Source organism: Buceros rhinoceros, unplaced genomic scaffold, assembly GCF_000710305.1.
Source record: "Buceros rhinoceros silvestris isolate BGI_N320 unplaced genomic scaffold, ASM71030v1 scaffold12545, whole genome shotgun sequence".
Classification (NCBI taxonomy): Eukaryota; Metazoa; Chordata; class Aves; order Bucerotiformes; family Bucerotidae; genus Buceros; species Buceros rhinoceros.
In genome coordinates, this window is record NW_010411222.1 from 7,639 (window position 1) to 20,925 (window position 13,287).

The window sequence follows — 13,287 nt, forward strand, 5'->3', positions numbered from 1 at the left end:
CTCTTTCCCCAGGTGACCTCCTCAGGTTCACCTGTTTCCAATGGCAGCCTGCCTGTTTCTTCAAAAATGAACCCCACATGCCCCTGTCTCATCCTTTCTCCACATTTCCCCACCTCTTCTCTCATGCTTTTCCATCTGTTCCACCCCTGGTTTTCCTGCAGTCTTCCATCTCCACTTGTGTGGAGAGTTTCTTGTGTGGCTTTCTCTCCCCTGTGCCTCCTCTGAACAGGCTGTAATGGGAGTGACAGGCTACTGTTCTGGGAGGGCAAGAGTGTGCTTTGTGGTTAGCTCTCAGCACTGTTATGACTCAAACAGGAAGTCACCTCCGTGCTCCTCTCCACATTCCCACCAGCGCTGCTCAAGTCAAAGTGTTTCACTAGCCTGACTTCATACCCAGCAGTCCCAGAACTCCAGCAAGCCACCAGGAGAAAGGCAGATAAGTTGTAATGACTCCTATGTGACTCTCCTCCCCTCCTCCTGTTCCTCATTGTCCAGCCTGTTGAGTTTGATTCTAAAAGAATCGGCACAGAAAGCACTCAAGCCCACTTAATTAGAAGTCATTAGAAGTCATTTGTTTAAATTGTTGTTAAGATAATTAGTAGCAGGTAATGACATTTGCTAGCATGTATTCCTGGATTTGCTGGGTTTGCCTTCCTCTCTGGGACTTCTGATCTCCAATTCTGGCTCAGTTCCCGTGTTTACCACTCGGTGTACTCCCTCACATTCCTGCATGGCCAGTGCCAGCTTGCTTGATCTGCAGATGTGCCAGAAAAGACAGCCCCAACCCTCTGCTAGCGAGTGCCACCAACACGATGCTAAATGAACGTTTGTTCTGACTGAGTATGACCATTTTGATGTTATGCTTAGGCGTGTGTTTGGGGGAATATTTTTCACTCACAACATCACTGTTGAAACAGATGAGCTGGAGGAAGAAAAGAGCAAAAGTTCCTTTAAAAATGAAGAGCAGCAGCATAGTAGAGGTGAGCAAGATTTCATAGGCCTTTGGTGAAGGTGACCCAAAGCTGAACAGAAGGGCTAAAGAAAGGGCAGCGACTTCACCACCAGCAAATGTTTGGTGACCTAAGTTGCTTGATGCTTCACTGGTGGGTCTAGGCTGCCTCTGGGAGAAGGTGATCAGGGCCTCAAAGTGGCAGCTGCAAATGGTGAGGCACGGGGAGTGCCTGCAGCATGGCCCATAAATGCAATGCCCAGCGTAAAGGAGCCTCTTCCATCCGAGGTGATCCCAAGGGCCACTTTCAAATAAGAAAGTACAGCAGCCATTGAAGTCAAAGTCTCCATCGTTGTCAGAAAAGGAGTTCCTCTTTTAAATTCTGAGACGACTGTAGGGGAGGAGTCCCTGGGTTTTACTGCTGTGGCTATTGGGAAAAGCTGTGTTGCGGTAAGACTCGCCTTTCTGTCTTAAAGCTTTCCCCATCACTCACTGTCTAACATTATATCTTACAGTTGTCTAGAGAAACCCTGTGACCTTCTTTGCTGTTTAATTTTGTGGATAGTTTGGTGTTTGCACCCTTGCAGCCACACCACAGTACGGTAGAGCAGAGGATTGCTCTGCCCGAGAGCAGGACAGTCAAAAAACGAAGTACCTCTGTACACAGGAGGCATCTCTGTGCCAACAGGTCAGCTTTAGGTGCGTCCTCTGCCTTCTCCCCCACCCAGAACTTTAGCCAGTGTACAGAAAAAATACCTAAGTTTTTAAGTACGTACATATTTATGCCTTGCAGCTGCTAGGTAACCCAACTCAAGTGAAAAATTAACAAATCTGTTTATAGCGAGAGGGCGCAGGTAGTTGCGGTTGTGTTTGTTCTGCAGTGTTGACACTGAACACAGCTGTTTGTCACCAAGAGAGGCAGCGGTGCCTCCTAGCAGATAAAAGCAGATGCACTGAACAGATAATAGTTGCAACCTGGATATTGGATGTATTTATACTTGTATTTGTATATACATGGGAGTGTGAGTATGCACGTGTTTATACATCGATAGGTAGGGCTATAACCCAAGCCGAGCTCTGAATGGTACCGACTGGAGCAAGGCACATACCCGGCAGGGAGCTCTACGCCATTAAAGCTGACCAGGTTTTTAAACCCAGCAGACACTTTCACAAAGAGGTGAGGCACCTGCCGTGCAGTCTTTTACTCATGTGAACAATCTGACTGACGTCAGTGGGGTTTTTCACTGGCACGTGAAAGTGTTTTCAGGCTAAGTCATGTCTGCCGTGGAGAGTCTCGCAATAGCTTATTCTAAGATTCAGGACTTGGCTCTTCGTTGTGGTGAGGAAGATTGCAAGCCTGTATTGTTACTTTCTTTCCAGTCCAGGTGTGCTGAGTCATGAAGGTGTAAAGAATGATATTACTCAAGGTTTGATTTGCAGTGTTTCCAAAGACAGTAATAAGGACCTCAGAATTTTCCACGCAAGAAATAAAAAAAGTGACTTTGTTATACTGGAAAGTGATGACAGACTATCAATGAGACAAGCTAAACCTAGCAAAGCAACATGTATGACTGATTCGTGCTCTCACATAGGCCAGTACAAACTGAAAATACTCCATGTGACACTAATGCCATTAATCCCTGTTAATGGAAATAAAATCAGAATATAACTAGGTACATTGTATTTCCAGACAAGATACTGAAATAAGCAGCTGGTGCACATACCTGAGTCCTTTCCTGACTGATAACCACGGAACGTACAAGCTCTCTATATGATGTTTTCTACACGTCTCCTGATACTATTGAGTGTTGAATAGGCGTGAAGGAATTTGTTCTTCACTCTTCCTGGACAAACAGGGGAGTGTGGTAGTTCCATTCTTGTTCTACAGATGCAGAACGGAGGAATCAAAAAAACTTGTATGATTTGTTGTAAGGGTTAACAGAAGCCTTTACTAAACCAAATCTCTGCTTTTGCAGCAAATGGAACGTTAACGGTCTCAGTCCCTCTGGCTTCTGTATCACAGTGGGCCGCGGGCAGGTGGGAGCACGCCGGCGGTGTTGTAATGCTTTAGATCTTGTAAAGATACAGTTTGTGGGTTCTGCATGCTGAGATTGGCTCATCTGCTGCAGTCAGTGTTTCTGTTTTGAAATCTCATTTACCACAGCAGAAACCACACTGGGGGGAGGGAAATTAAAAAAAATAAATAAAAATCAACAGAAAACCACCTTTGCACATTACTAGTTTTAAAATATTCAAATGTAACAGACAAATACATGACTTGCTACTTCAAAATGTGCCCAAGGAATATAAATGTTTTTAAGCGAATATGGACAAATGTCAAAAGGTACAGGCAAACGAAAAGCTATTCAGAAAACCAGTGGAAGTCACTTCCCTTGTTTCTGGTGAGCTGGCTGCCGCTGGCCAATTCAGTTCGGTGGCTATGGACTAGCCTGATAAGCTGTACGCACGTCTGAAACTTGTGAAGTCAAAAGGTGTCAAAAGTGAGCTTTTAGGGATGTGTTTAGCTGTCCTGCACTGGATCCAGCACAAAATTTATTCCTACACAGTGCAAAGTCAGATTTATCAGTATTCAATGTAGTATTCAATGGGGCTGGCAGTAACCTTAAGAGATCACCAGTCTGTCCTACTACCTCTAGGCAGAACCAGCTAAATTAGTGTCATTTCTGGCAGATGTTTCTCTAATTGGCCCTTTAAAAGATCCAGCTGCCCTTCCAGGTGACCCATCTTCACGTGTTTTTCTTCTCATAACGGGATATTCCCAAAGCCTTTCTGGCTGAAACTGAACTCCATTGCTTTTCCTCCTTGTTCGTGGTGGACGTGGAAGATAGATTATCCTTCTCATCTAAAGCGCTCCCCTCCACTGCTCCCTGGACAAGGTGCATCTCTGATGAGGTTAACTGCGGAGGAAGCAGAGATCAAGGCTGATGGGCTTGACTGCCATCTCCGCTGGAGGGAGAAAAATGCACCCAGTCTGGTCCATCCGAACTAGAGATATGAACCAACCTGTGGATGGGTTTATTTTCCTCTGCTCTTTATGATCCCTGCAAACTAGATGCCTTGGTCAGAGCCCAAATTATCAGAGACAAATCTCCTCCTCATCTGCTGCTGTTTAAGGGCTAGAATTTTTTTAATCTTCCCTCTGAAGGTTTTTGGACCATGCAGTATATACTGTATTCTCCTTCAGACTTCGTTTTATTCTTAAATCTCTCCTTGTTGGGCTTTTTAGTTTTTCCTTATTTTTTTTTTTTTAATGAGAAGTCTTTTATGACTTTGATTCCCAGCAATTCAAGAAACTGCCTACACTGTATTTCCTCCTACTTGGGAATTTCAATGTTTGTCTTGCCTCATTTCCTCGCTCCCTTTCTACAGGTTGCCTGGTTGCCTTTCTCAGGGCTTGGGCAGCATTTGTGCTTCTGATTCTTTTTTTTTAATTGCTTTTCCCTGCTTGTTGATTATGCGATTGATGGGTTTCCGGAAGTCTCATACGCTTTAGTGCTGGGATGTGATACAAAGAATGAAACTTGATGCATGGATGATTTCTTGTACTCCATGTAATGCTGGTTTTGATTTGTTCTTAGTAGTATGCGTGTTTGTGGTTTAGGAGCTTCTGTGTTTTACGGAACAGAGTGTACCAATTTTAGGCTGTTTTCTCGGCTCTGTAAAAAGCTTCATTTTTACATTTGGAATAGTTTCACCTAAGGCAGTTGCAGAGGACATTTATTTTGAGGGAAATCAAAACCTTTTATTTTCTAGGTTCTATAACTCCCATTTGGAAGCAAATGGTACAATAAAGCAGATTCCTGGAGGTCTCTTTCTGCTGCTTTCACATTTCCTGGCATCCTGAAACTTTTTTTATTTCATTATAACCGAGTCTATAACTCAAGCTCTTGCAAGATGACTGTCACTGGGCATTTCTGTGTCCAAGTGTCCAAGGAAATGGGACTTTCTAGATACTTTTTGTAAACAAATAAGCTTGCCCTAAGGACTATACCTGTTGAAACTTGCTCTCTAACTAGAAAAAATTTAAAAGCTGCTGAACACTAGCTAAGTGTTGGAGATAAAGGAGAGCAACATTATAAATACCCTCCATAAACCGCTTTATTATCTGAAGATACAGATGCAGGCATATAACAGAGGGTTTTTTTGAATGTTAACATACAGTTCGAGCCTCGGAAAACCCAGACTTTCCACCAAGACAGTTAAGTGGTCCCTAGAGAACTGCAATAAATGAATGTGTTGAAGAGAAAAGCTTTTACTGTTTGGCTCAAAGACAGCTACAAGTCAGAAAGTTAATCAGGAAAATCCTGGTGACTTCTACTTACAAGAGCAACTATATGTTGCTTATACAGGAGGATGAACACTTTTACTCTAGTAATAGTAAAATATACACAAAACCCCTGAAGGTCTGCTTAAGGAAGTCACAAAAGTCAAGAGTATTAATTCACTCTTTGTGTTAATGTTTTATTTCCCTCTTTCTTTACCTCTTCTTGTGTTAAGAACCAGAATTGCATCTCTGGAGGAAGAGCTTAAAGGGTTTTGAAAAGTCCAAAAAGACCAAGAGTCACTTTTTCTCTTCCCCCTTATGCCCACAATGAGAAGCTCCTTCCCAGCAGCTGCAGCTTCAGGGCTGCTCTTGAGGTTGCTCTCATGGGTGCATTTCTCATGGCAGGAGGTGCTGGGGACTGAGTCACATCTTTAAGCTTAGAATTTTGCCACTGGGCCTGTGGGCTTCTGTTTTGCAAGCGATGTAGCAATGTGAGCACCTCCATTACATTTAAGAGATTAGGAGTGGGTATTAGGAAGACGAGTAACTGGCTTCTGAAGAGCCCCAGACTTGCTTGTTTATTCGTTTCAAAAGCTCATGCAATAAACAGCAATTTAGATGAGCAACCTAACAGTAGGTGTTCACTTTTGACTTTCTGGAGAATCAATAAGGATGGCCCAATGATGCTGGGGCTGTTGTGATCATCCAGTCTGATTCTCCAGGGTGAAGTCATACTTCTGTTTGTAAAGCTCTGTTTGCAGTAGACTCCATGTGTCTTTTTAAAAACACCTAGTTTGAATTTTAAAAGTCTGCTCAGCTATGACAAGGTTCTACTGAAGCATCGAGGACATTTTAACAATGTCCAGTGTTAAATTGATCTCATATTCAAATACCTTTACTGTTTTAAAAATGCGTCTCTCTTCTAGGCTGACATTTTCTAGTTTTATCTTCCAGTCCCTCAAGCCATTTTTGCTAGGGAAAAATTATAGTCATACAGATGCAATTTGGGACTGACTAGCTAGAGACACTTTTGAAGAAACTGTGTTTCTGTGACCAAAAATCTTATGCTTTTAATGATAAGAAAGGCAATATGTAGAATTTTTTACTTACTTAAAAAATAAGCATCCTTTTTTTTTGTTAATTTGGAAGCATATGTATTTGCAGATTCTTAGTGTATGTTGTTCCTTTCTTATTTTCTTTCTCAGGAGAGTTATCTTGTTCTTTGCCCAACCCTAGGAATGTCCATTTTGAATCTGTAAACATGAAGAATGTTCTTCACTGGTCAGCACCAGAGGGCACAGGAGATGGAGTACTCTACAAGGTGAAGTATTCAGTGTAAGTTGGCTTGTTTATTTTATCCTCCAAGTTACTTTTATTCTAGCATTTTAAATAATGATTTTAAAAATCTTTATGCAAGATAGATCTGCTAAAAAGTAAAGAAAGGAGAACTAAAATGTGGGATAGACTTAACCAATAAGTTTTTCAACTTTTACTTCTGGTACTGCTTACTTTAGATCCAGTTTAAAAAATTTATGAGAAGACTCTCTTCCTGTGAAAGAAGTGTAGGATGCAACATGGAAGCTTTCAGGGTGTTTCTGAGAAAGGAGACAGAAGGATGAAGAAGGACTGTGCTATGGATTGGCATCTGTGCATGTTAACCTTCTGTACACATTTAAACAGATCTGGAGATGTAGTATTTAATTATCAGCACCCACTGTTTTGTTGGTGTCTTCCAATAGACCCAACCCTCACAGTTTCTTCTGATCCTACAAGCCTCTGTAGTCCAGGAGAAAATCCACTGAAGTGGGTTGTAGAATGCTGAAATATTGTAGAAAACCGAGATAAATGATTAGAATCGAGCCCTTATATTTTCAAGATCTGCACCTTTGTAGAATATCAAGGAAATCGAGTAAGGACCAGAATCCATTTTCTTTATTCCCATGAGAGAGCACTGGGTCATTCTGAAGAACCGTGATGAAAGTTTAGCTTATAAATAGGTGTAGCACTGTTGTCGTGGATGTAATGCTTCCCATCTTTACCTCTAATATTTACACTTCTCTTGATACAGTAATGTTTTCATGACACTAAAACAAATGTAGATCTCCAGAAGTTTCCTGTAACTTGAACTGGCTACTAAAAAATGCAAGGAGTTGCTTCTACAGTCAGAGACTGCAACCTCTTTTGCTCAGATCTTGCCCTCTGAGCTAAGAGAGGAGTGCCATAGTCCACCTCCTAGAAAAGGGGAGAGCGCTCAGTAATTACAGAGTGAACGATAATGGTGTAGAAGGTAAAATGCTCAGAGAGCACTAGCTACACTGACTCTGCAAGGTCAGCTGGTCCATAGAAGAGCCTGTAGGCACAGGTGTGGCTGTCTTTCACACTGAATACAAAAATATTCATGTGTACCTCTACGTACCAAAGAGAGCAAGGCCTAGAGCTAGATGGAAAATGCTGATGAGTGATACTGTCTTGCAGTCATGCAGAAGCTGACTCATGCTCTTACTAATTAAGAGCTAAAGGGGAGTTAGTAGTAATGTGGGTTTGAGAAACAGGAGCTTCTAAGCAAATCCAGGCAGGAATTTTTCATGGAAATGGTGATTTCTTCTACTAGTGTGTAAGAGCTGGTCCGTACTAAGGCGTTATTGGCAGCAGACATACTCCCATTAAGTTCATTGTATTTCAGTGAAGTCTTTCTTTTAAGCTAGAAGAAGTAGTAACAGTCAGCAATGAGTAGTTTCCTGTCCACTCATCTTGGAGACCTGAGCATCAAGTCTCCATACACCAGGGTGAGCCACTGACCATTCTGACAGCTCTTTGCCTCTATATAAATAGTTATCCCGACTCTGTTATCATGTTTTTGGAGTTCAAACTAAAGCTGTGAAGACCGAAGTTGGGAGATGTGTCGTTTGTGCAAGCAAAACTGGACTTCAATTGGTATCAGTAACATCCCAGTTAGTTCCACATGGCCCCTTCTGGATAGGACCTACTCTGATTTATTTTTCATTAAAAATTTTAGAAATCGTATATTTTATCTAAGCTGAAGTTGGGAATTCATGGAGATTGCAGAATTACACAAAACAAGCAAACCATTTTATCAGCTGTAGTATCAGTTTCTGTGCTATATATCTTATTACCTAGTATAATTGCAATAGATCTTGCACAGCTCCTTTCTCTTTCTTTTTCATATAGATACGGTGTGGGCAAATGGATTAGAAAGCCAGAATGCAGGAATATCAACAGAACATGGTGTGACCTCTCCAGTGAGACCTCTGACTACGAAGAACAATACTATGCAAGCGTTAAAGCCTTCCTAAATGGGATGTGCTCTGACTGGGTAGAGACCATGCGATTCAACCCTCTTACAGACAGTAAGGAAAGCTAATCACGCAGCCAGATGTTCAATGACCTTGGTTAATACTGTGTGCCCAGAATGGATGTGCCTTCATAGCATATGATACTTTAATTTTAACATGAGGTTAGATATTTTGTAGTTGTTTCACATTTACGCTTTTGGCAGAAGTAGTAGAAATAATTATATTAGAATTTGGATATATGCATATTTGGATATAAGGCCATTTAATATATATGGCCTTATATATACTGAATACTCTTTTATGCTATCATAAAAGAGGCAAATAAAAGCTGTGGCACGTCCATGTTATAACGAACTCTTGGTTTTGAAAAGGGTCTGTTAAGCCAAACAGTAATCATCCTCTAGAGCACAATACCTCTTATCTGTACCAGATAATCTGAGACCACATTGGTAATTTAGCTTGTTTTAGCAAACTGAGTTTCAAGATTGTTTATCCTGTGAAGTCACAGGAATTCCTAGGCAAAATTCCAAGTCTCTGTTTACCTTCTCACTGTGAAGATCCTCTTAGTTATCTGGTAAATTAATTCTCTATCATTATAAATGAATACTTCAAAGTCCTACTTAGAACCCCCAAAACATTTTAAAAAAATTAGTATCGTCCACTTTAAGAAGCTGCATGGTCGAATCAGTGTGCCTCTGCTGCGTCTGACTGCTTTTTGTACATGTGCATTTTTTCAGCTAAAATTGACCCACCTGTGGTAAGTGTGTCTTCTACCGAGAACTCTATTTCAATCATTCTGACTGCTCCTGGAAAGTGGAAGAGAAATCCTGAGGAAGAATTCATATCTCTGCTTCAAGTGTATCCTGGCCTGCAATATAATGTGTCTGTCCTCAACAAAAAAACAAAGAAGCGGGTAAGCTTTGACAAGGCTGTAGAGCCGCACCTATTAAATCTGTGCTCTGTGCTTCTCAGAATGCACTTTGTCTGTCACAGCAAGGATCAAATGGGATTCAAATCCTTATAGGAGTTGTTGTGTCATTCAGGTGGGAAGGGAGCTCTGAAGGTCTGTAGTCCAAAGTCCTGCTCAAAGCAGGATCAGTTGTGAGCTCAGATGAGATCGCTCAGGGTTTGCCCAGTTACATCCTGAAAACCTCCAAGAACAGGCACTGCACAGCCTGTTCCGCTGCTTGACTTTCCTCTTCGGGAAAAGTGGTTTTTATATCCAGTCTGAACCTCTCTTTTTCAGCTTGTTCATTGTCTCTCATTCTCCCACCATTTGGCACTGTGAGCGCTGAGTGGAGGGTGATAATCCCTCCCCTCCATCCGCTCCCTCTTCTCCTGTTAACACAGCCCAGGATGCTGTTGGCCTCCTTTGCTGTGAGGGCACATTGCTGGTTCATGTTCAGCTTGCTGCCTGTCCCCAGTCCTCTTCGGCAGAGCTGCTCCCCAGACAGTCAGTCTGCTGGCACTGCTCACAATACATTGCGACAAAGTGCATCATTTGTCACCAGATGTGAATATCTTCATTTGTCTGTCTCTGCAGATTTACTTTTCATCAGCAAGCAGCAGTTCCCGGCATAAACACAGTAGATGAGGAAGAGTTCAGTGATCAGTTACAAAAACATTTGTTCTTCTGTTCCTGTCCTCCAGGCACAATCTCTGTCTGGCAAATCTCTGAATTTCTGGAAAAGAGACACAAAGTTTACATCAAAAAGGTCACCTTGTGTCAAAAGGGATATTAAAATGCCAGGACTAGCAATTAGAGGAAGACAAAAGTTTTTTGATGGGTATTTTGTTCGTTTGATTTGTTGGGATTTTATTTTTTTCATAAAGATGCTTGACATGTAGCAATTACTTTTGCCTCCATGGTCTGCATAACACCCGTTATTCTAAGGCTCCCAAGTGAATCCCAGATTGGAAGATTTTGTGGAACCATACCATGTGCCTTTTATTGGCCTGTGCAGGACAGGGCTGGAGTGATGCTTTATTGCAACGTCAGCGTGAGAATATGGGCTAGTGGAGGCACATGGTCCTACTTGGTATAAAGCATGAAATTGTTCAGTAGTGGTAGAGTGATTGAATGGAAGATAAAATATTCAGAGAGGATGTGACCTATATAAATACTGTGAGTTTTAATTTCATTCAGAAAACAAAAGTATGCAGCAGGCAGTTCTTATAGGATCATTATTCTTTCCAGAAAATTGTGACACATTTTGTATATAAGAACTTTACCTTTCTGTAACTGAGCAGTTAAAGGGAAAAAAAGTCTTTTTTAATGTCTTCCAGTGGTGGTTCTCCATCAGCAACAACACCTTGGTTGTGCCCTGGTTAGAACCTGGAACAACTTACTGTGTCAGCGCACAGATACATGTCACCACACCACTTTTGCACAGCAGGTTCTCCAAAGAATATTGCATTGCTACTTTGAAAGGTATGTGTCAGCTGGAAAATATAAAAAGATGCAAGTTAGAAAAAATCATGGTGATTGAGTTTACAAGTTTTTTAATGTCTCCATTCTGAGATTGAAAGCCAGTGCTGTTTCTCCCCTCTCTGTGTGCTTATATTGATGAAAAAATCTTTGCCTTTAATAAAACATAGTAGGATCTACTGACTGGAACCTCTGAAGAAAACAATCTGCATTCTTTGAGTCTTAGTGAATGGAGAATATTTTTTCTCCTTGAATGAGGTTTGGGAGAGACAGAGCTGGGTCAGTCTGAAGTTAGCAACAGGAGAACCTGAGAGAGGGCTCGCTACTTCTTTTTATAATTTAATTTATAATTTAGATAACAATAAAAATTTGTCCTGCAGCTCAAATGTCTTTTTTTAAACTTCCTGCAAATTCCTTGTTTATCTGAAACGTTTGTATCCCATAGACAAAAAGCAGTGTGGTGCATGCAACATTACTATCTGAATACAGTAAAAAGTTGCTCAGTACAATGAAGACATCTGCTTTGTTAACAGATAAAACAGAAGATGAGACTGTAACAATCGCATTTGGATATGTTCTGCCTATCATGCTGGCAGTCCTTTTTATTTCAATGACATGCTATTGTGTGCACAGGTATATTCACGTCAGCAAACAGAAACATCCAACAAACCTGGTAAGTGTTCTCTGTTGCAGGATGTCGCTGCCAACCTTGGCACTCACAGCAGAGCTGTGCATTTTTGGGGGCTCTGAGTCAGCTGAGAGGAAACCATGGCAAATAAAAGTTCTGGTTGCCACTCAGATCAAGAAAAGAACATCACATTGAGAATTATTAAATGCAAGAAAAGCAGAGTAATAGCTTAAGTTAGCAATTGTGTCTGACAGGATGACCAGAGCTAATGAGGATCAGAACAGAGCGTTCATTTGGGAAGAGTCATTTCCATCAGCAAGGTCTGAGGTGTAGTGAGGCAAGTTCTGTTAGGAAGACACTCCCTAAATTTATCTAGGAAGAAACAGTGCAGAGATTCAGTGAACAAGAGTTATTAATTGGTGGAATTCAGAAACAAGAAGGAAAGATAATTAAGCAGTACAGAAACCCCATCGTGTTTTTTCTTGGCTTATTACTGGGTATTAAAAATTTTTCCACTTCATTGTGATTGTGAAGGATTTAGCAAATGTGCATCAAACAGATAATTTAATCTGGATTTCAAGAATACTTTCAAATATTGCACCATTTTCTAACACCCAAAACCATACAAACAAACGCATTCTGTTATTTAGACAGCCCAAATACACATTCTATGCAAAAGTGTTTGCAAGTTTCTTAGAGCTGCAAAGTTTGTTAATTTTTAGAAAGAACACATAAAATCTGATTTTCAGCTCATGAGCCCAGTAGAGCTTTTTCACAGCTATGTCTAATCAAGTTGCTCAACCATAAACACGCAATTACAATAATGAATGAGCCCTTTGATGTTAATCCAATCTGCATGGTGCCATGGAATGGAAGGTATAAGGGAGTTGTTTTCAACAGGCTGTTCTTTCTGAAGAAAACTAGAGCAGCACAGAGGTGATAGGAGAAATGTTCACAAACAGGCTGTGGGCTCAGAAGGGTTCAGGAGGAGTAGAGCAGCTACTGCTGCAGCATGTTCCAATGTGCACGGAGACACCTCTTGCACTTGACAAGCTTTATCACAGAATCATGGAATGACAGCCTGATATGGGTTGGAAGGGACCTTCAAAGATCATCTAGTCCAACTACCCTGCCATGGACAGGCACATCTGTCACTAGATCAGGTTGTTCAAAACCCCATCCAACCTGATTTTGAACTCTTGCAATGATGGGGCATCCACAGCATCTCTGGGAAACCTCTTTCAGTGCCTCACCAACCTCATAGTAAAGAATTTCTTCCTTATATCCAGTCTAAATCTATCCTCTTTCAGTTTAAAACCATTGCCCCTTGTCACTGCAAGCCCTGGTAAGAAGTATTTCTTATTTTTTATTCTATACCCTGGGACACAGGGCATGGCAGGGGGTATAGCATGGTCTCCCTTGAAGAGCTATATTTGCAGTCCAAGAATATAAGGAGCTACTTAGGGAAAATTCCCACTCAGTAGCAGACTGAACTCAACTCCTGGAGTTTTTTCTCTAATAAATGTATAATTTGTATGTTGGGGGGGTTTTTTAATGTCCATTGCACTTCCTTATGATCACCTTGAAGCTTCAATTTTATTTCTCAACCTCTGGATTCAGTTGATATTAAGGTAATAAATGAATGTAGACCTGGTATTTAATGATGCTCTGTGGCTTTCCCTA

General features: G+C 41.2%; 1 protein-coding gene across 1 annotated transcript in view; it reads left to right on the forward strand.

Moving 5' to 3' along the window:
- Positions 1–6,441: 6,441 nt before the first annotated feature.
- IL20RA (interleukin 20 receptor, alpha) overlaps positions 6,442–13,287 on the forward strand; it is an 8,695-nt gene continuing 1,849 nt past the window's right edge. The window contains exons 1-5 of the mRNA XM_010135932.1: positions 6,442–6,569; positions 8,424–8,602; positions 9,286–9,461; positions 10,835–10,979; positions 11,510–11,649. Of these exons, the coding sequence (XP_010134234.1) occupies positions 6,496–6,569; positions 8,424–8,602; positions 9,286–9,461; positions 10,835–10,979; positions 11,510–11,649 (714 nt within the window). The 5' untranslated portion in view covers positions 6,442–6,495. The remainder of the gene's footprint in view (positions 6,570–8,423; positions 8,603–9,285; positions 9,462–10,834; positions 10,980–11,509; positions 11,650–13,287) is intronic.